The 21751-nt window shown below is 44.8% G+C and overlaps 1 protein-coding gene across 9 annotated transcripts in view; it reads left to right on the top strand.

Moving 5' to 3' along the window:
* Positions 1-21751, top strand: part of ARHGAP22 (Rho GTPase activating protein 22) — a 146653-nt gene that overhangs the window by 104003 nt on the left and 20899 nt on the right. For 6 of the 9 annotated variants that reach the window (XR_005821442.1, XM_040563237.1, XM_040563240.1 and 3 more), the window contains 2 exons: positions 1333-1509; positions 18244-18451. Coding sequence is in view for 8 of the 9 variants with exons in the window: in XM_040563237.1 (XP_040419171.1) it covers positions 1333-1509; positions 18244-18451 (385 nt within the window). In the remaining variant the exon portion in view is untranslated. Of the gene's footprint in view, positions 1-1332; positions 1510-13810; positions 14127-14319; positions 14481-18243; positions 18452-21751 lie in introns of those variants that run through there. The other 3 variants (XM_040563238.1, XM_040563243.1, XM_040563245.1) reach the window with 3 other exon arrangements.

Genomic DNA, 21751 nt, shown 5'->3' with positions numbered 1-21751 from the left:
TGCTGTGAGGAGAGAATCAGAATTTGGATATGCGCAGGGGAAAAGATCCTGGCTTTTGTTTTTTAAGCTCTATGCCTAGTGCCAGGTGTGCAGTCATCTCTGTTCTGTGCTGAAAGGTTGCCTCAGTTTCCTTTGTTCTGTGAATTGCCACAGAGCCCTTCGTGGCATATCTCACACCACACACAAAAAGCCCTTTTGCTTTGCAAATCAGCGCGTGCTCCACGGGTGTTTCTAGGCCGGGAAACAACTAACAGCAAGAAAAAACACTTCCTTGGCTTGCAGGCAGCTTCCAGTTTGCTCCTTTCCCAGATTAGCAAGGATTTAGAAGGTGCACGTTTTGTGTTTAAGTCAGTTCTGCAGAAACCACCACGTGCCATTGTCCTGCCCTTATCTCTGAATTGCACGGACAGGCAATCCCAGCTGCTCTGGCTTGCAAGCGTCAAACAGCATGGGCACAACAGCTGAGGTGCTGTCTCTGCAGAAAAGCCAAAGGCAGTGTCCATGGAGATGGAAAAGCTTTAGGCCGCTGGTGATGCAGCTGCTGCTTTGGACAGGATCAGCTCCAACGAAGCTGTTTGTGTGGCCTCATGAGGCTGTGTCTGGCTCTGGGACATAAAATGAGGGGTGAGGGGAAAATTTAAACTGACTGAAGTAAGTGCAGAGCTAAAAAGAAAATGGGAATAGAAAGGTGAAAGTGTTGTAAGCCTTAGAGTATCCTCAAATGACAGATGTAATAGAACAGCTTGAGTGCGCCTGGTGTTCTGGTCAGTACTGCCTGGGATGTTCCACAGCAATGTTAGTGGCTCCTAAGGATCTTGTTTCAAGTGGGAGAGTCAGATTCATATTCCCAAGTCCTAACTCCTGTTCCAAAACACTGCTTCTGGGATGGATCCAAAATCAAACTGGGTCTCTTTCTATATCAAGACTATAAATTCCCAGGAACTTGAGGAAAGCAGATGATCTTGCAACTTCTGCGTCTCAAACCCTGACTTGTCTTATGATTCCCTTGGTCCCTCTCAGTGCCTCAGCACAGATATGTGAAATTCATTTTGAGCTCCTCCTGCAGGGTCTTACAGCCTGTGATCTCCCTTTGCTACTGCTGGGACAGCAAGCACAACATCTCCAAGTTCCCACACTGGAAATGCGTATTTTTTACTTCAGCTTTGACGTCTTATCAACCTGCTTTGTGGGTGCTGCAACATATGAGTAGGAATTGTGCGTAAAACTGCTCAATTAAATTAAATCATTTTCACCCAGAATCTTGGTGGTTTTAAACATCACTTGTTCTCTTCTGGGCTAGATGCTAAAAGAGATTTGTGTTTTGTCTTTCAGGTGGAGCAGGCAACCGGGAAAAGATGCCTGTCAATCATGAAACTTTCCTGCTTATGGCTAATTCCCAGAATGAAATGGAAGATTGGGTGAAAGCCATCCGACGGGTTATATGGGCTCCATTTGGTGGAGGTATTGCAAATAGCTCACATGCACATAAATTAAAACATTTGCCTCAAGGTAAAACATATTCTTGTGATACTAGGATATGTGTAACACTGTAAAATCACTGAGATACCTAGATAAGCTCTTGATTATGTGAAGTATTTTACAGCATGGAGATTGGGTTGGTTTTTTTTTTTTTTTTTTTTGCCAGGGGATGGAAGGTAATGAAAGGGGAGGTCACATCCAAACTGTATAACTGACTCACAGTCAAAAATGGGTGGTAATAACAAACATAACACAATTGCCAGTGCTAAGTTTCTTAAAGCTGATTACTGTGTATTCCGTGGATCTTTCTTATCCTTATGGACATAAAGGATTTTGTCCAGTTATCTCAACTTTCCACTTCAAAGGCAGATGCCCAAATTAAACCTCTACAAAGCCAGAGGCAGCAAAACTTTTTAATTGGTTAATATAGGGCCTGGCTGAGAAGGCAAAGCTTCCACTGGCTTCAGTGAAGATGTAACCTAAGGAAGAACAACAGGGTCAGGCTGAGAGAACACCTGTGAGAGTACAGCTGTTCACAATCCTTGTATTTAAAATGAACAAAAAATCCAGACTCCCCATTTCTATACTGTACTATGATCTTCAAGATTTCGAGTCACGTTCTTAAGTCAGGGGATTAGATAGGAGATATTTTTGTGGTCTGACACAGACCAAGGGTTCACAGATGTTTTCTGCTGGGTTCACTGCTGGTAGCAGCAACTCCTGGCTTGGTACTGAATACTCCAAATGCTTCAGTGCTACTGATGGAGTTCATGCAGATGGCGATATCACGTGCAGATAGTGATATCGTCCTCTTTTGAGAGGTACAGATAAAAAGTGCTGAACAAGTGTTTGGTAATACAATTATTTTGCCAAAATGAAGTTACTGTTTTTCCTGGATCTAGGGGAAAAAAATGACCTTGGTGCAATTGAGAGAGGCTGAAACATCACAAGGTCGCTAAGAACACCCAGTATTTGTTAGTAACTTTTATCTTTTTTTTTCCCTCCTTTAAGTGGCTCTTGTGATTTTGACTTTCTGTGTAGCAGCAGTATTTGGTTTGTCTGGAAAAGATATAATCTCTAGTGATGATGTAATTTTTTCCTAGGCCCTCCTTAGCAGAAAGGGTGTATATACAAAAGGCAGCTTATACCTAATTCTGAGAGGTCCCATGAAATTCTGTTGTGCCATGGGTAGAACAAGCTCTTTTCATTAGCAGAAACTGATTTACGCTGAATTCTCCTCAAACATGAGTTTGAGCTTGTTTCGCTTTCCTTCTAAAGTCCAGTCCACAGCAAGGGATCTTCACACTGAGCTCAGTGCAGATCCCTGCAGTCTGAGAATCCGAGTTGGTGTTTCTGTGGCCATTTATAGTGGACCTTACAGCATGTATTTTATAGCATTTCCATGCGCATCAAACAAATGCTGTGAGGAAAAAGGACACAGTCAGTCATGGCAGATAGTATACATTCTAGAAACAGACTCCTTCTTTAGGGTTTAGGGCATGATGTTTTCGGCGCTGCTGGTATCTGTGCAAATTCTGCTTCCTTTTTTTTTTTTTTTTTTTGGTCAGCATTTGTGTTTCGTCAGCTTCTTGGAATAGTTCCAGAACAAGCATTGTATTTAAAGTATTAAGATAATAAACAATTAACAATTCTAAGATCTTAAAAACAAAAAAACATGAGAATGGCATAAAAGTAGAGATCAATTTATTTTTCTTCTTTGATTCTTTATGCGGGCGGTTTTGTCCCAGTTACCTGCTCTTTTTCTCTACCTCTATGCTTCTCTTCAATGGTGAAGTGTAAAATTTTGATTTCCGTTTAAATGAGGGCAGATGGTCTTACATTTGAGTCCAGTAACTGGAGAGCTTTAACAGCTGTATGAAATATCAAAAACTGTAGAATGTTGAAATCATGAGAGTGTGGGGAGCAGGGTGACACAGGAAAACAGCAGCAGTTCTGTGCTGTTTTCAGATGCTGCAGGTTTGATTCGGTTCCTGTTGATGTCAGTGTAAAGGCTGCTGCTGATGTTGGTGAGAGCTGGCTTAAGCTATCCTGTAGAAGAGAAAGCACAGCTGGAAAGAGCTGCAGTAGTGTGTTGAGGTTTTCCCTCTACCTGTGGATCAAATCTACCCAAGAACATGGGTACCTCCTGGGCGGTCAGCCTGGCCTAAGCTCTCTGCCCTGCTACTCAAATGCACGAGTCTAAAGCTAGCTTGGCTATGTCTGCTCTGCTCTGTAGTCAGTGCTGCATGAGCAGATTCTTATCCTATGGTTTCATCACTCCTCTGAGCCGACTATGTGCTAGCTGCTGTCAGCATTGGTCTTTTCCCACCTTGCAGCCACGTGTTCCCACCACGTTTCATTCTGCTAGTGCTGGTGGTTATACAGCTGTGCAGAAGGAAATGACCTGGGAGAAGAACAGGTGGGGGTGAATTAGTTTTGTGGTGGGTTGGCTCCCTTGCCCAGATAAGCAGGCAGCTGCAAGAACAGCAGTTCCAGCAAAATGAGGGCAGTGGGGAGAGATGGTAGGGTGCAGGAGGGCATGCTTGTTCGTTCTGGCTGCAGCCCACACTTAAATAGGCTTAAACAAACCGTGGAACTGCATCCTCAGTCTCTCTTCACAAAGTATTTATAGGATTGTCAATAACAAGGAAATGGTTAAAACATCAAAACCGTTGTTTCCAAAAGGATTTAGTCAGTTTGGGGAAATGATTAAAACTATTCCTCCTCTATCAGAGTAGAGCAGGGAAGCTTCTGAGAGTGAAATCCCGGCTTAGCTCAAATGTGGGAGGACTGTAAACATAGCTGTCTCTGTTTTAATTGAATAATTTGAACTCTGCATTGCTATCACTGCTAATTTGAGAGCCAAGTCTTATCTATCGACACTTTTTAATATATGACGCTAAAGGAATGGGGGTGAGGAATTATAAAGCAGGCTTCATTATTAATATGTAAATATCCAGCCCTGGAGAGAGTTGATATGGTGTAAAAATAAATCATGCCAAGATAAAAGGGGAGTCTTAGCCACACTTTAATCTTCGCTGACGTATTGAAGAAACTTATAAATCAAAAAGGTTGAGGGTATCTTCTTACGTGTTCATGCGGGCACATGAACTATGTTTAAAGGTGAATAGCAAAGGCTTTTTAAAACAAAACAGAAAACTCTGCAAAGCTGCTGAGGATCCCAAATCATTTATAGGAGACACATTCAGGCCATATGGAATGCATGCTCTGAAATACACTTCAAATGTGGCCTTCAAATAAAATCCTAGAGTTCCTGACTTTTTTGAAGAAGAGCTGTCTTGTTTATGGAGAAAATAATTTTGAGCCGGTTTTCCTAAGTTTCGGACTTCTGAATTCTTGAATCTAGTCCACCTCACTCAGAGTTGAGGATTTTGTAAAAGTGAGATCTGAGAGTAAGCTGTATGTTTTGAGTTTACGTCTTTAGGAATAGGGTTTGTTACAAAGGCTTGAAAGAAGTGCATTTTGGAGCACATTCGGACAGAGGGTGCTTAAAACTGTTTCCTCTGATCCTTCTTACCTCCACGAGGAACAGATTTTGCTCTGAGTTTACACCACTGAAAGTTTATCTGGACAGTCCCTTTGTGCCCTACAGCTGTGTTGTTCTCTGGCTGTTTTCTAATGTGGAAGCCTTGTGGCAGTGCCATAGTGCTTCCTGGCCACAAGCTTGGGAGGGAGTTAGCCTGCCAACATCCTCTGAAATTGGATGTGTGGAAAATGCTGGGAATAGTACGGTGGAGAGAGGGTCTTTCCTCGCTCTGTAAATCTGTAGTGGGACTGTACCTCTAGCCTGAAGAAAAACAGCTCCTTTAAGGAGGTCCTTTGCCATCTATTTACCTCTTAGCTTTCATGCCTTCTTCATTTTTGTCTTGCTTAAGATTTAAAACATAATGTGTCTGGGACTGAATTTGGGGCCACAGGGTACAAAAGCTGAGTTTTTTGGTGCCTGAGCTGAAAGCCATGAGGTGTAACATTCTCTCTTGTAGCTCAGCACATGACCGGCACGGCATGGGACAGAATCATTTTGTGTTAATCTTGTGCTGTGTTTGTGTTTGTTTCCTTCTGTTTACTTATCCTTTCTTGCCATGAGCAGTTCCTTGCTCCTCTGCCAGAAATGCATGTCACGGCCCCTTTCTCCATTCCTTTATCCTAATTCCTCCTCCTCCTCCTTATCCCAAGCTTTCATCAGTTCCTTGTGCTGGAGAAGAGGTAAAGCAGTTGGAAGGGCTGTGCTTCCCTTAGGCAAACAAGGAGAGCTTTACCTGTGACAATGTAATTATTCTGAAGGAGTTCCATGAGCAGCTTCTCTTCTGAGGAGGAATAATTCTGAGAAATAATAACTTTCTAACTGGAGGGCTCTGAAGAAGTGTCCACTGGGGACTCTACTGGCATTAATTCCAGTCCACTCCTCCAGATAGGTAAAGCCTGATATGTGAATTCTTTCTTTTCTGCCAGAGAAATAGTGCAGAGGATGTTCTTGCTGGCAATCAGGGCCCTGTGCAGACCATATCTTGTACTAGGGGAGAGCTGAGAACCAGAGGAGGAGGCTCTGATGTGTAATTTAAAACACATCTCAAAGTCATTATGGGTAATAGAGGGATAGCCCTACATAGGCCTAATTAGGGATCCTGTTTTACATGAGTAAATGTCTTTCAGATACCATCTGCATGAAAGCGAAATGACTGTTTTGAAGGGTCAGATGTTGTTATTAGATGCATGTCCACAAGGATGCTAGACTCTGTCGGAGCTAGGATATTACTCTAAGTCTTGGGAATGTGGGGTTTACTGTCTCCACCATGGGGATTTTCCAGTAAGACCACCATGAGCATAGAATTATATTAGTGAATTTAAGATGCTAAGATACCAAAGAATTGAAAAGCACAGAGGTGAGTTCTGTTGTCTGCCCAGTGTGAAGACTGGGAACAGTTTCTGCTCCCTATCTCATTACAGGGCTCCACCAAAGTGGCAGCCTTGAGACGGATTCCTGCCTGGGCTTTGTGGAGCCCCTTCACTTGGTGGCAGGGTGTAGGCTCCCACAGGTGTGTGGGGAGTGGCACTGGGTGTTTGTTGTGCCTGATAATGTGCTTTTATCTCTGCACAGAGACAGCTGGCGCCTGATGCAGTTTATCAGTGTTTGCTCTTCAGTGTTGTCTCATGCTGGGAGATGGGCCCAACCAAGGGGAGAGGAAGAGAAGGATGATGGGGGTTACGAGTTCAGATGTCTGGACGAGGGGATGCATGAATCATCTGTGAGGAAGTGCTGGTTAGCTTTACCCCAGGCAGAGGTGTTATGTACAGGGGTTACACTTGTTGTGGATATAGAAACTGAGACACAGAGCAGAGTTGGGAGTGTGTCTTGCTGTCTGAACTGCCCATAACAGAACAGTTTTTAAAATTCGAATTCTAACATCTGTTTCAGACATCTGATTAAGTTTTTTTTTTTCTGACTTACCTCATCAGGTGTATCTGGGGTTTTTATTGCTGCTTTATGCCCAATGTATTCTATCACCATGACACGGCCTTGAGGTAGGGAAAGGCTGTTGTCCTCATTTTTTGTAAAGGAGGAATTTGAGGTATTGGGCAATGAAATAACTTGCCTGAGGTCATGCTGTCTGTAAAAGAGCCACTCTGAAGGCATCATTCAGCAAGGCAGATAGTAGAATCACAGCCCTGGACCTCAGGGGAGCAGACTCTTTGCCTTTTCAGGGATATGCTTGGAAGAGTCCCATGGGATATGGTTCTGGAGAAAAGAAGGGTCCAGCAGAGCTGTTTGATTTTCAAGGATTATATCCTTCAAGCTCAAGAACAGTCCACAATGATGTGCAGGAAATCAAGCAAAGGTAGTACAATGCCTACATGTATGAACAATAAGCTCCTAACAAAGCTCAAACTTAAAAGGGAAGCATAGAAGAAGTGAGAACAGGGACAAGTGACCTAAGGAATATAGAGAAACTATCTGAACATGCAGGAATGGACTTAGGAAAGCTAAAGCCCACATGGTGAGGGATGTGTCTGGCAACAAGAAAGGTTTCTTCAGTCATATCAGCAGCAAAATGAAGACAAAGAAAAATGTGGGCTCCTTACTGAAAGAGATGGGAAATCTGGTGACAAAGGACATGAAAAAGGCTAAGGTACTCAAATGCCTTCTTCACCTCAGGCTTTACTGGTAAGATTTGTCATCAGCAGCTCCTGGCCAGTGGGACAGTCTGGAACAAGGAAGCTTTCTCCTCAGTAGAGAATGTTTGGGTTAGGGAACATTTAAAGAAAATTGGTGTATACAAGTCAGTAGGACCTGATGAGATGCATTCATGAGTGCTGAGGGAACTGGCTGATGTGTAAGACCACTCTCAATAATCTTTCAAAGGACATGGTGAGGAATAACCTCAGGCACCAGCACACTCCGGGTTGACTGGCTGGAAAGGAGCTTTGCGGAAAAGCACCTGGGATGCTGATGGACAACAAGTTGAACGTGAGCCAGCAATGCACCCTTGTGGCAGATAAAGTCAACAGGTTCCTGGGCTGCATTAGGATGTGTGTTGCCAGCAGACTGAGGGACGTGATCCTTCCCCTCTGCTCAGAGAAGAATTTTCAATTGGAATTGGTCTTATAGTCTGGAGGCTGTGTAACTGATTAAGATGTAAAATCCATCCAACTTCAAGGCCTTCCCTCAGGAAAAAAAAAAAAAAAAAGACTTTGAAAAGGCTTTGAAAAGGATATTGGAGAAGAGATGATTTCAGGTAGGTACGATGGATAAAATTACAAATGTAAGGAGGATTTGAACAAGGCACAGTCATGAGGTTTATAACAAAACAAAGATGTTTTTCATGCAGGGCACAAATTATGAAGCTCATTGTTACAAGATGTTGTGGAAACAAAAATAATAAATGGGTTCAAAATAGCATTAGATGAGTTCATAGGAGATAAGTCCACCTGGGCTATCAAACAAAGACATCTGAATGTAGTCATTAACTTCACACATACCTTGTATCGCTGAGAGCAATCCTGCTTTTGGCAAAATATGGTGATGCCTGTGCTTTCTTCTTCAGTAGCTGACTGTTGTCCCCTTCAACTAGTAAGTGCCAAGAAGAGATCATAGCGGCTGTGTGTTTGTTACGTTGTGGTGGCTGCTGCTTGCAGCACCTGGTCTGGCCAGTGCCTCCTGCTGCACTGGTGGTTTCTCAGTGAGGTTGTTCCTGTAATCATCAGATTCGTGTTTGAAAGCTGACAGGCTTTTAAAGCGCTGATGGTTCTCGCTGCACGTCCTGGCAGTGTATGATTAATGGGACAAACATGTTCCTGTGGTGTTTCTCAGCTTGCAGGCAAGTATTTTAATTTCTCTGTATTATTCCTTTGATGAATGTTATGAGAATCTGTACTTACTGAAGGGGAAGGGTAATCTGCTCCTTGCGAGTTGCAGTTTTAACCATTTAGGAACCAAGAACAAAGAAATTCACCCTATCTTCTCCCATTTCCTTTCTAAAGGTTACTCTTCTGCCCTCCACAGTGTTCTTATTCGCTATCATCAGGTAGTCAGCCTTGCAGTTTCCCCTTCCTACCTTCTGAGTTGCAGCTCGAGGAAAAGAACATTAAGCCCTTGACCTCTGCTTGAAGTGTTCCTGAAAAGTTGGCAGATTTACTGAAATGTTTTATCCATTTTATGAATTGGAGCTAAATGCCATCCCCTCCCCAAGCACAGACAGTCAAGTTCAGCTGTGGCTAGAGCTTGGACCATGACCTTATGCTTGAGTTGTAAAGGTAAAACTTATGCTTTATATTAACTGAGAATTTTAGTTGGATAGTGGAAGATAAAGGTAAATGTGTGGGAATTAACTAATAGATTTCATCACTGATTGAGTTGGAGGAAGCAACAAAGTGACTCCATATACGATTTACCTGGTAGTGAGTCTTACAGTTGCAGGTTACAGGCTGACAGAGGTATTTATGGTGAAGTCTGATTTGGATAACCATGCCCGGGTAGCATGGTTAGGTGATCAGTGTTGATCCTGTCATTTTCTCAGCATCCTATTGTATTTAGGATATCAGTTTCTCAGGCTTGGGGTACGGAAACGCCTGAGGACGTAAGCGTGCTCAGTGTGCTGAATGGATTAGAGGGGCTGGTGTTCTAAATTTCAGTGGTGAGCCGAGATCACCAGGCCTGCCAGGTTCAAGTGTCTGGGTGGCTCGTTTTGTTCTGTACCAGAGGCGAGGATCAGTGGCAGGTTGCAGGCTCGGGGATCCTTGCATTTAGACCCACAGCAGGAGTTTTAGTCCTTCTCTAGCAATGAGACTCTGGTGGCAGTAATTATACTATATCATAACTATTTTGGACTTACTGACACTCATAATTTTTGTAAAACTTTTCCGTGCAGTGGGGAAATCACTACGCAGCACACTTGGAAGAGTTCTGCCAGTCAGATGCTTCCTACAGACAGTTTCCTTCAGGTCTGTGGAAGCTATCTGTTACACGTAGGCAGGCATGTGCAAGAGTCAGTGAGTAAAAAGCTCTGTAAAAGATGTTCTTATGTTGTGGGAAGAAAGAAGTTTTCCAGGGCACGTTTGCCCAGATCACTGCTTGCTAAAAGGCATTTTTTCTAGCTCTTCATGTTTTGTTCTCTAAATCCTTCTTGCCTTTGTTTAGAGAGAAATAGACCAATAAACACAAGGGTTTGGCTCTGGATTCAGAATGCTGTGGTTAAGTGATGTTTAGGTCTGTTTATCATCTTTTCTCTGTGAGCAAACAGTTATAATCTCAGTTTAGAGCATAAACCGGGCAGAGTCCACTGCAGGGTAATTTACAGCGCTGCACAGTTGGTTCCTTTCCTGACATTTTAGAGGGATGGGAGAACACCATGCACAGGTTAGATTGAATCTGTTGTGAGACAGGGATGAACGTTGCTGTTCGCTAACTTTTCAACCCAGGATGAACTGCTTTATCAGTCAGTGAGCAGAGGCCTGTTTATTTTCAAAAGATTTAATTTTACCGGTAAATGTTGAGACCCCTGCCCAGAGCAGGGGAGAGAAGGGATGTGAAGGAGTCATTTTATTCACAGGAAGATCTGTCCAAAGTGTTTGGAGAGGGAAAAAGCTGGAAGGGAAATTTTCTGTACAAGGGGCATCCTTACTGCTGGAGGCTTTCCTGCTGGCTTGAGCCCTGTGACTGATCACCTGTAGCTGTTTCACTGCCAGCTTTCAACAGGTACAGGGAGGTGCTCACGTGCCAGTGTTTGCCTGGGCGAGGGAACAAGTCTGCGTAAGGCTCAACTTGCCTGAAAATCGAGGAACTTCAGCTCCGATTCAAACTTCACTACTTGGTCCTTTCTGTTCAAATGGGCAACCAATTTCCTAGATCTGAGCTCCCTCAGGTCCGCTTGAGTATATGTGTATATTAGCTAATACTACATGTAAGCCAATGTTTAAAAATACCCACAGCCTATGGGCACTTGCTAGAGCTGTGCAAGCCAGCAAGGTTGTTCACAACCAGAGAAGGGGGAAGAAATATTTTCTGAGTTCATGCAGGCTCGCCATTCCCATCTGTTGCAACCAGATTCAAGACTGAATTTGACCTGAGTTAGATGCCAAGCCTGAGATACGCTTGGATTTCAGAGGTTGTCTGAGCTGTAGTGAACTTCCCAGCCAGTCTCCAGGCTTGTAGTGACATGCAGAGGCAGGATACTTGCTCTCTGATCCCGTACCTGCAGCAGAATGACTGTGGTGGTGCTGGCTCGTGAGAGCACTGCTAGCACTTTCTCCACACAATGACACTAGGGAAGAAAATGTCTACAGCTCCCAAGCAGGAAGTTCGTGTGACATTTACTTGCTAAACAGTCTTACAAACCCAAATTCTTCTGTTGGAAAGTAAGAGCAGGCCAGCAGTAACCTTCCCTACGGTTAAACAGCCTCATACAAACGGGGAAAGAGGGAGTTCAGTCGCCGTAACCCCTTTTCTCCTCGGCACATGTGTATGCGGAGATCTCCGGGTGGCAATTGTGATGGCAGTTTAGCTGTTTATATGCAGTGTGGCCATTTCTCTGGATTTTATTGCTGTGATTGCAATCTCATATTTCTGCAGCCTGCGGCCCCTGCAATCCAGTGATATGTGAGAATCTTGGATTTCATTTTTAGGAAATGTAACAGAGTAAGCAGGATCCAAGTCAACTAGAAATTCAAAACACTGAAGATAAATTATATATATGTTTATATGTATCTATTTATATGTAGAGAGAGAGAGTGATTTTTATTCCAGTCTCATCATATTCTGCAATCTAAGTAGGGCTTTGTAAGGGATTGAGAATTGTTTGATATCAGGAGGTAAAGTGATAACGGTGATGTGTAGCTATATTGTGCCATGTTACATTCTTCTCACAGGACACCTATAGCTGCAGAGTGACCATCTGCAGGGAACCATACCGAAGCAGCTGCCCTTTCCTGCTTTGGTTGTGATGCTCACATGAGCAAGCATGTGTTCCTTCAGCCTTTTTCTCTTACCAAGGCTTTTTCTTTGGAGAAGAGTTTACATCATCTTCATCATCTCTCATACAACTCAGGGTATTCTTATATGCCATGCTGATGTCTGATCATGTTTTGAGTCATGCTGTGCCCTTGGCTGCAGAGAAGCTGTGAATTTCACAGGTTAATTACACTTCAGGTACAACAGTATCCATGTTAAACAAGCTGACTTTCCATTTCATTGGATGCCCTCTTTGTTCTCGTGTTTTGAGAGATGGAAAACAGAAATGGAGAAGTGAATGGAAGAATAAAAGTCTGCATTTGCTATCTCCTGGGCTCCCATCCCAAACTTTGAGTCCCAGGCTCCATAATGTTATTAGCAGACGTGACACATTTTGAGGCATCATTCCAGGGAATAGTGCCAAAAATCCTGATGGTGTCTCAGCCATTCAGCAGGGGATTGGTCCTGCTCGCTGGTTAGCAGTGCAGGCAGGCTCTTCCTAACCTGCAGCCTGCTGTGCTCACCACAGGGGAAGAGAGGACAATACAAGTGTGAAGAATACCCAGGATCTTTTTTACCTTTTATTTAAGGATCTCCATTGCTTACCAAATGCTCTTTAGTGGGTCATAGGTATTGTCTAGTGTTTTGTCTGGGCTTCTGGTGTCAAGTTGTGAAATACCTTGTTATTCAGGTTATACCCTGAATACCTAAGAAATACCATGCTACCTTGCTATTCAAGAACTGAGGCTTTTGATCCTGGTGCTGCCTTTACCTGAAGTGAGAGTCATTTTTTTTTTTCAGGAGCTTTTGATCGAAACAGAGGATGTAGAGACAGAGCTTGATATCAAGTTTCCCAAGTTGGAAGACAACACTGTCTCAGTGACTGGAATCTCAGAGCTTGACCACTGGGTCAGTATCCCCTCTGTGGTGTGTTTAAGCTCGTCACAGTGTAGTTAAGCAAGTGGTAAGCCAGTAAGTTCAGATGAGTGTAGTCTACAGTGGCCACAGATGTGATATTTTAATAGTAGAAGTGAATGAGCAGCTGCAGAGAGCAATGCATGTGTGTGTATACACTTATTTTCTGCAGAGGGAGGTGCAGCTAGCCAAACTCCATAAAATTCCCGAGAAGGTAGGTGCAAAGGTTCTGGGCGGTGACTGCTGCGTGCCTGTAGTCACGGGAATGCATTTTGTAAATGGGATAGAGGGCTGACCTCAGCGTAACTGCATGGATCACAGTGTGATAGGCGTTTTTCTGAACTGCAGGCCGCTTAACCTCAGAGCAGGACCTGAGGGGCTGAACGTTTTCCCACAGGTAAGTCCTGGGGGTGGCTCACATGCAAAGAGCTTTAAGTTCCTTCCCCTACTAGTTACTCAGCTGAGCTGCTTGTCATCAGGCAACTTCTCTGTGAAGGGCTAACGCAGAGGCTGTAAGCACAAAAAAGCTGCACTAGGTCAAAGACTGTGGCTCGTCCTAAGCTGTGTAAAACTTCACAGCGTGTCCCAGAGCTGGGAGATATCCTCAGAGTGTGCTGAGGCTGAGGGGGGGCTGTTCCCCTCCAACACAAGGCTGCTTCTGGTGCTTTGCAAGCAGCTCAAAGGCCAGACCAGGGCACTGAGTTGCCTGCAGCACAGCTAACGCTGCCTGTGTCAGGAAGGGTTCCAGAGAGTGGCATGCAGACAGCAACTGTTGCTCAGCTTTTCCAGCTATCTAGAATAGATCTGACAAGCAATTAGAGCATGAATATATTACAGAGCCGATGGGGGATGCCTTTGTTAAAACTTGTGACCCATACTTAGGTGCTGTTTATATTGGCGGCAGCTTCGAGGGTGGGCAAGACCCTACCTGCCTGTCTTTCTCCTCTCTCCTTCCCCTTGCGGAGGGAGTCGGGGAGCTCTGCATCTCATTGGATATTTCAAATGCTTTCTGCACAAGTCATAATTAATGCCGAGTTGTGGAGCTAAGACCAGATGTGCTGCTGAGATTATCTCCCAGGGCAGATCGGCTGCTCTTCCGCTCTGTAGCGCTGGGTGAATGGAAAGTTGCCAGTGCTGGGACTCAGAATGTGTCTGATGCCTGAAGTCAGGACTTTCTTTCTCTGCCGCTCCTGCTGTCTGACACTGCCTGGTTTCTGCTTGAAGCTCAGCGCCTGTCATGTAGCAGAGTGCTGCACAAGAACGAGAGGTATGAGATGATTTTCCAGAGTTTAGATTTGTTATGGTTTTCTTTTCCTAGAAGAAAAGTAGATATTTGAGCTTAGCCTGAGACAGAGGCTACACATCTAAATAAAGCAGCTGTCTTTATAAAGGGGAAGGAGTGGGAAGGACCCAGCCTGTGGCCAAAAATACTACTGAATGCCAAGTTAGCATTGAAGATGTTTCGGGGGAAGTGTGTTTGTGCTTGTTTTTACACAGAATATTTAAATGAATATATAGGTGGATGAGAGCAGTCATGCCCCTGTATATGGAGGCTGATCTTTGTGGGGAATGGGGTTAGAAGACACCGGGTTCTGCCACAGACTCATTTGTGTGACCTTGGGTGAGTTAGTTAATCAGATTGTGTTGATTCCTGATTATCTGTCGCTTCCCTTTCTTTCCCCATTTCTGCGTGCTTTGTCTGGCTGGGCTGTTCAGTTGTCAGGGACTGCATTTGGGGGCTTGCACAGCTCCTAGCCTGGACCTCAATTCTCTGGTGCTGCTGCAGTCATTCACGGGGTGTGCTTGGGTGGGCCAGGGAAGGGCAAGGGAGAGCTGCAGGTTTGTGTGTGCTCGGTGCTGTGAAAGCGTATGCGTTTCTGAATGTCTGCCCATGATTTTTTTCTCAGTGCTTTCATGTGTGAGAGGGACAGATAAATGGGAGCCTAAGCATGAATGTGGGAAGGTAAAAGCAGACTCTTACCTGTGCAGGTGAGCACGTACACAACCTTTGCATCCATAAAACTGCCTGTCTGTGAGGCACCACATGCATGCGCGGGTGTATATACTGTTGTACAGCAGCATCCAGGTGTGTGCTGATTATCTTCCTGCCACATCTTTTAACGTGTGTACTAACCTGTACGTACAGCTGATGTAGGTGTGTCTGGACTTTTCCCCTCTTTAAGCACGTATGGTGTCCTCAGTCCTCTCTGCAAAGAAAATCTACTCAAGTGCTGACTTTATTATCTCTGCTTTAGTTTATTTTGGTTGAAATCAGAGCTCTGATGAGGAAAAATGAAGCTGGGAGCATATATTTTCCTGCCCACAGCATGTCCAGACAGCATAGTTGAATGTATAGGCTTTGTATGCCTGGAGCTGGTGGGTGAGCTATTCAGGCCAGGACAGAAAGCTGTCTGTGTCTTAGTACATCATTCCTGGCTCGCTTTTTCCACAAAGAGCCACCTAAATCTTTAAAGAACAGAGACAGCTTGTTGGAGTAGAGGAAAGAAATCCTGGAGCTCTTCTAGCCAATTTTTTTAGTATCTCTTGAATCTTTCTGAGATTCAGGATGTGGTCCCAGGCTCACTGTTTTTTGTTTTTTTTTTTTGTTTTTTTTTTTTTCCTGCTCTCAAACCAAACAAAAGGGCCTAGCTGTAGATAAGGGTACAAGGAAAGTTAACCCTTGGGTTGCTAGGAGCTTTTGGCTTTATTTCCAGCCTACCCTTGTCTGGGCATGTGACCGGATGGCACTGACTCCCCTTCTTCTGAATGAAGAGAAAGACTTTAATGTCTTCCAGCAGAATCATCAAATGGAGTGAAACGCTGCCAAGTTCAGCCTGAGCTACAGGCCCGGTGATTGAAACCAGGCCTGTGCCTTGAGGAGCCAGCAGATGAGGCTGTGTGTGACTGGTTTCGCGTTAGCTTTTCCTTGTGAAGCGGGGCAGTCCCTGTCCAGACCAGCGATGCCATCTTGTCTGGTGGTTTCAGGGACATTTAACCTCCTCAGTTTTACAAACCCTTCTGAAACGTAGCTGAAATGAGATGAGCTTTGTAGAGCTAGCAGGACACCGCCTCCTCAGTCAGCCATGTTTTGCCGTGAGAGACTGAAGTAGGTGAATCTGTGTGTCTCCTGCCTGCATGGCTGGGAGAGCCCTAACGGTAATTTTCCTGAAGGACACTTTGTCAAGCCCTGCAGCAGATGCCTGGAAGAAAGATTTCTGCAAGTCCGGGACTGTCAGCGGCTCCAACGTGCCTTTGATAGTCCCTTTCCAGCCTTACTCCAAAGATAGCTCTTAGCTTGCTCTTTCTCTGAACCCTAACCCTAACACTCATTTGCTCTTCTAAGCTAAGACAAAGCTATGCAGACACTGCATGGTTTTTCCAAGGGCAGCTCTCCCAGCAAACTTGCTTGCTGTTGGCTGCCCCTTTCCAGCCCCACTCTAACTGCAGCTCTGTGCTTCTCTCTCTAAAACCCAACCCTAATACTCTTTCTGCCAAGAGATGTGGCCTGGGAGCAATCTTTCTTCTGCACAGTGGCTGGGGGGTCCTTGTCTATGGCTTAGCAAAAATATTAAGGTTAGGACAGGGAAAAAGAAGCATGTGTCTGCAGTGTGACAGGGGCTGCAAAGGAAAGTTGGAGTTACCAACAGACTTGGCCTGGGAGAAATACTTTGTCTGGGTAACGCCTGGGGACCTTTTCTAGTGCTTCTCTGGAAAGTTATGGTTCAGGGTTAAGGGAAAGAGAAAACATATATCTGCAATTGAAGTTGGGCTGGAATGGGGCTGCCAAACCAAGGTGGGAGGCAGCCAAGAGAGCTGGGCTGGGAGAAGTCTTTCATCCTGGCAGTGGCTTAAGGGTCTTTTCTTCACCTCAGCAAAAACTGACCTAACTGTGAGGGCTTGTTGCCGGCCCCGGGCCAGTCAAGGCTAGGGAAAAGCAAACAAAGCTTCACACTGCAAGTGGAGATGATGCATGCAGTTGTTCTGGGTATGAGTTTACACATGTGTGTATCTGACACTGCCTCTGTCCTTGCTCTGGGTCAGCCTAGAACACCAGAATGTGGGCTTCTGCAAAAACATGAGTTCTGCTCTATATCTGGGAGAGTGCAGGGCATTCGCCTCTTTCCCTGTCTTTCTCTAGGTGGACTCTTTGGGTGTCAGGGCTGACATTCTACAAGGAGGAGAGATTTGAGAAAACAAGGCTGCTGTCCTCTAATTGCCCTGCATCTTCATAGCCTGACTTCCCCAAGCCTATGTGTCTTCCATCTTGGAGAGCAAATACCTTTTATTATTTTGAGGCAATAGATGGGTTTGGTGGGAGGAAGCCTGGCTCAGAGATTGATAATAGGATATGGGCTTTTTTTTTTTTTTTGTCTCTAAGGTGCATAGGTTGGGGGCTCATCCAAGCTTGCTGTAACTAAAGCTGAAGGACCTTGGTTGCATTGGGCTGTGACCCAGGATCAAAAATTCAGTTCTGAGGAAGGGGGAGAAATGGTCACCAACAAAATATCATGAAGGAGGTTAGACAGGACGCATGGTCCTGCCCAGTTTTTCATAGCTGAGGGGTCTGCAAAGTACCTGTCAACTCCTGTTGCCTGGCTTGTTACTGTGCGTGCAGTGATGCGCAGTGCTGAGAGCTGCTGGTGGGTCCCCCCGTGGGCAGCCTCTGCAGAGAGGCCAGGATGAACAGGCCGTGGAGATTTTGCTTTCTCAACCATGATCTGGATTCAGATGTCTCACCAAACCACACCTGCATTCTGTATTCAGTCCAACCCTGCTGAATCCTCAGTGAAACGAATCTTGCACTGACATCAGTTTCATCTCCTGAAATGAAACATGCAAGACGGATCTCAAAGCCCAATTTCCGTTCCCTGCCAGTTTATTATATATCAGAAGTCAGAGAAACCTTTCTTACACTCCAGCCTACACAACTGCATTACAGTATCAGAGCTGGAGGGCTATGAAGAGTCTTAAAGGAAATTCCCTCCTTCTCCTGGCAGGAGAGCATGCCCTGAAGCATAGGAGTGACTTATCTTTATTATTGTAAATACGGGCTTTCTTTCAAAGTAAAGGTTTTACTAGTTCTAGTTTCTAATCTGTTCGTGAGTTTCACTGAGATGGGTATCCCTGAAATTATACTCTGGGACAAGGAATTTCTTCCTGGTTTTGCACAGATTGCATTGTAATCACATCAAGTAACCCCTGCTGCCATGACAGAGCAGAGCAAAACTGGTATGTGGTGCTCAGCACTGTCCAAGGGATTCCAGGGCACTTACAGAGGCTGGGCAGTCGTGAAAGAAACAGTCTTCCTCATTGTGTGTCCTGAGCAATAGCTCACGAAGAGCTTCAGCTAACACCTGAATGTCTGTCTTGCTGTCTGTTGGCAGGGATCTTTGGACAGCGATTAGAGGACACCGTACAGTACGAGAGGAAGTATGGCCAGCGCTTGGCCCCCCTGCTGGTGGAACAGTGTGTGGATTTTATTCGGGAGCGAGGTCTTACAGAGGAGGGACTCTTTCGGATGCCTGGCCAAGCCAACCTTGTCAAAGATCTGCAGGATTCTTTTGACTGTGGAGAGAAGCCCCTCTTTGACAGGTGAGTTTACATCAGCAAATTCAGGCTGGTTTACCTGTGGCATGTAGTTTGGCAGGAATAGCCTGACAATGGCTACCCTAGGAACATGTTATTTCCATGCCTTCATTCTCTGCATTCAGAGTGCTGCTGAGGCTTTCTCCAGCATGGTGTGTGTTGAGGCCTTCGTTCAGTTCAGTGCTTGAGCAGGGGGATAAATTGGGCCCATTGGTCAAGATGGGGCTACTCCAGTGTTTCCAGCGTAAGCACATATTGAAATGCATTGCTGGATTTGGGTGTAGCATAGTCAGCAGCTGTGGGGATCCCACCAAAAAAAAAATAGGACAGTGGTGAACCAGGTGCCTTACTGCTTTCAGATGTTGTATTCTCTCTTGCCCCATACTGGATCTGTCCAGGGGTGCCATCTCAACTGTTCCCGTTCTTTTGTCACCAGGTTTCAGAACTGTCACCAGCATTTTACACGTCTTCCCTTGTTGTTTTGTGTGTTGGTCATATAGAGTGGGTCAGCAAGTCATAGCAAAGTATTTTCTGACACCAGAAGAATTCTTGACCAAAATGAATTTTTTTGGTCAAGAATTTCAGCAACTGAGATGGAACATTTCAAAACTGAATATAACTTAGGGACATCTGTGTTCTGTTTTGAATTTTCAATAAAACTTGAGCCAAATGTTTCTGAAATAAAAATGGCAATTTCGCATTTTTCTTCCCCTTGTAAATACATTGGTACAATCACTCCTTGTGTGGTACAGAGAAATGCTAGCTGCCTTTTGGTCCTGCTGTCCATGCATGTGTCAGGGAGTGGTGAGAGCCAGCTGCTCTGCAAGGGAAGGTGAGCAGGGAGCCAAGTGCAGTGACAAGGCTGGCAGAGGCAATGGCCTTGGCACCCAGAGCCCAGTCCCACCGTACGTGAGCCAGGTGAGCAAGACAGACCCAGTGACAGTAACCAGGCTCAGGAACACTGGCAATCAGCAGGCAAGTCCGTACTGACAAGGCAGGTCCAAGGTCAGGCTGGGAAATCTGTCCTTGAGTCAGTGTGCACATCTAGATCAACAGGGTCTGTGGCCAGACACAGCCATGGCTGTGAGGCAGTGGGAGCTGTAGCTCAGACGCAGGATAAACAGTAGAGGTTCAGCTTAATCTTGGCTCCCATGGGAAGCGTCAGCTCTGTCTAAGGTCAGCAAGGAATGGGGGCAGCTCTCAGCTGCACTATCTCTGCCTTGGCCCTGAGCCCAGGTAGTCAAATCATCAGGAGGGTGGATGCTCTCAGTGCATTGCAGCCAAATCCTGTCCATCCTCTGTAACTAACATTTCCTTCCCTCTCTTATATCCTCATGCTACCCAGCGTGATAGTCAGAATTGTGCTGACCTGAACAGTCCTTTGAGAAATGGACTCAACCCTGACAGAGACCTTGAACTCCAGGGGTATTTGGATCCAAGGCCACTGCATAGATCTGGCCCAATCTCTATTACAGGTCCAGGAGTGGGATCAGATCTGGGATCTTTACTTGGAGACCAGGATTCATTTCTTGCTGAAACTCTCTAGGATGGATTTCCCAGGTGACAGTGGCAGCCTCTAGTATATTGCCAGCATATTAACTCAGGGGACCGCTTTCCCCCTGGACCTGCAGTCAGTCTCGATGTTGCCCATACTGTCCCTACCTACTGCTGCAGGAAGAATTAGCACTCTCCTACATGGGCAGCACTGTTTGCTCTCATCCTGGGAAGAATATCCTTTGAGTTTATTGTGAACATTCTTCTAATTCTTCCCTTTCCTCAGCTTCCCAGGCCACCCATCCTCCTTTCTTTGATTCTTAACCACAGTTAATATTTGCTCCCTAAATGGAAGCGTCAAATATTTAGAGATATTTTCCTGAAAATATAGTTTGAAATTGCCAGATTGTCTCACTTCATCTTCTCTTAAACAGAATCTTTGATTTTTAACTAAATATCTGGATGTTCTGGTTCAGAATTAGAATTGTCTTAATTCATGTGGAAGTGAACAGAGTTGTTTTGGAACACATTCTGGAACAGGAGCATCTACAGATGGAATCAATTAGAACGGCAGTTTCACTTTCATGTCTTACCTTAGTCTAATCCATACTAACATCATTGTCAAGAAGGTAAGCTGAGCCTCTCCCCAGGATTTTTAAAGCAGAAAGAACCTTGGGCATTGAACTGGTAAAATAGATCAGTGATAGATTTTGCCTTTAACGGGGGCAGTGAAGTTCTCCATGAAGGGATGCCTGCCTTTTGGGTAGTTGATCTGACATCCGATAATTCAAGGTTCAGCACTGAATTAGAGCAGGCATGGTGGCACCCGAGCAGTGTGACAGTCGAGGGTCCCCCCACTCGCTGCCTTTCTGCTCTAATTTCCGCTTGAAACCACTGTGACCACTGCAACTTGCAGGCCCAACTCTCTGATCTTTGATATCAATACTCACAGACAGGGACAAGGGAGAGCCAGTTCCTGGCCAAGTGAAATGCTTCTCCTAACAAGCATAATTTTCTCTGTGTAACTGAAGTTGTCCTTGTACAGCCTAGAACAAGTAGGCAGCAGCAGCAATTTTCTGCAAGTATGAAATCTATGTTATTGTATCTGAATCAGGGGCAGTGAAGGAATATCCTTTTTTTTTTTTTTCTCCTAGTTGCAGGCGGTGCTTTTAGATGTCTTTTGCATCTGCAATGAGCTCAGCATTGCTTCATCTTTCAAATGCTAGAGCCCGCCTGCCCCATGGTGGCTGTCTGTGATGACTGATAGTTAAAATAACTAATTTTTAAAGGCTTGGGTTTCCAGTTTTAAATGCAGATACAAGTTTTTACGAAAGGTCAAGATGCCATTTTGGAAGCACCTACAGCAGTCTGCTCCTACTGCATGTCCATGTCACTGACATTTTGGTTGGATTTCACATGGCCTTGGTGGTAGGTAAAACAATAAACTCCAGCCAGTGGATCTGAGGCTGTAGTCTGGGCTCTGCTGCTGATACACACTATCCATGCCTGAAAATCCATGCTAAAAGAATAAGGGTACTGACCTCGTTTGTAAAGCATTTGTAATCAACTGACAAAAAGCTACTACGTAAAATTCTGGTGTTCTCAAAGATGACAGAGTTGTTGAATAGGAATGCCATCAAAATTAGTAGCAAGTGGTCAAATATGTGTACATATTAAACTACTGGCAGCTCCCTCTGGTAATTTTTCCTGTTTTATTTTATCTGTGTTTCTAATACCAGTATGCTTGCCTGTCTTTCTCTCTACCTTCCTAACAGCTTGAAAATTACTGGCAAGCTTCAGTAAAATAACAAG

Source organism: Cygnus olor, chromosome 7, assembly GCF_009769625.2.
Source record: "Cygnus olor isolate bCygOlo1 chromosome 7, bCygOlo1.pri.v2, whole genome shotgun sequence".
Lineage (NCBI taxonomy): Eukaryota > Metazoa > Chordata > Aves > Anseriformes > Anatidae > Cygnus > Cygnus olor.
The sequence above is the reverse complement of the archived record's forward strand: the minus strand, read 5'-3'. Positions and strand labels throughout refer to the sequence as shown.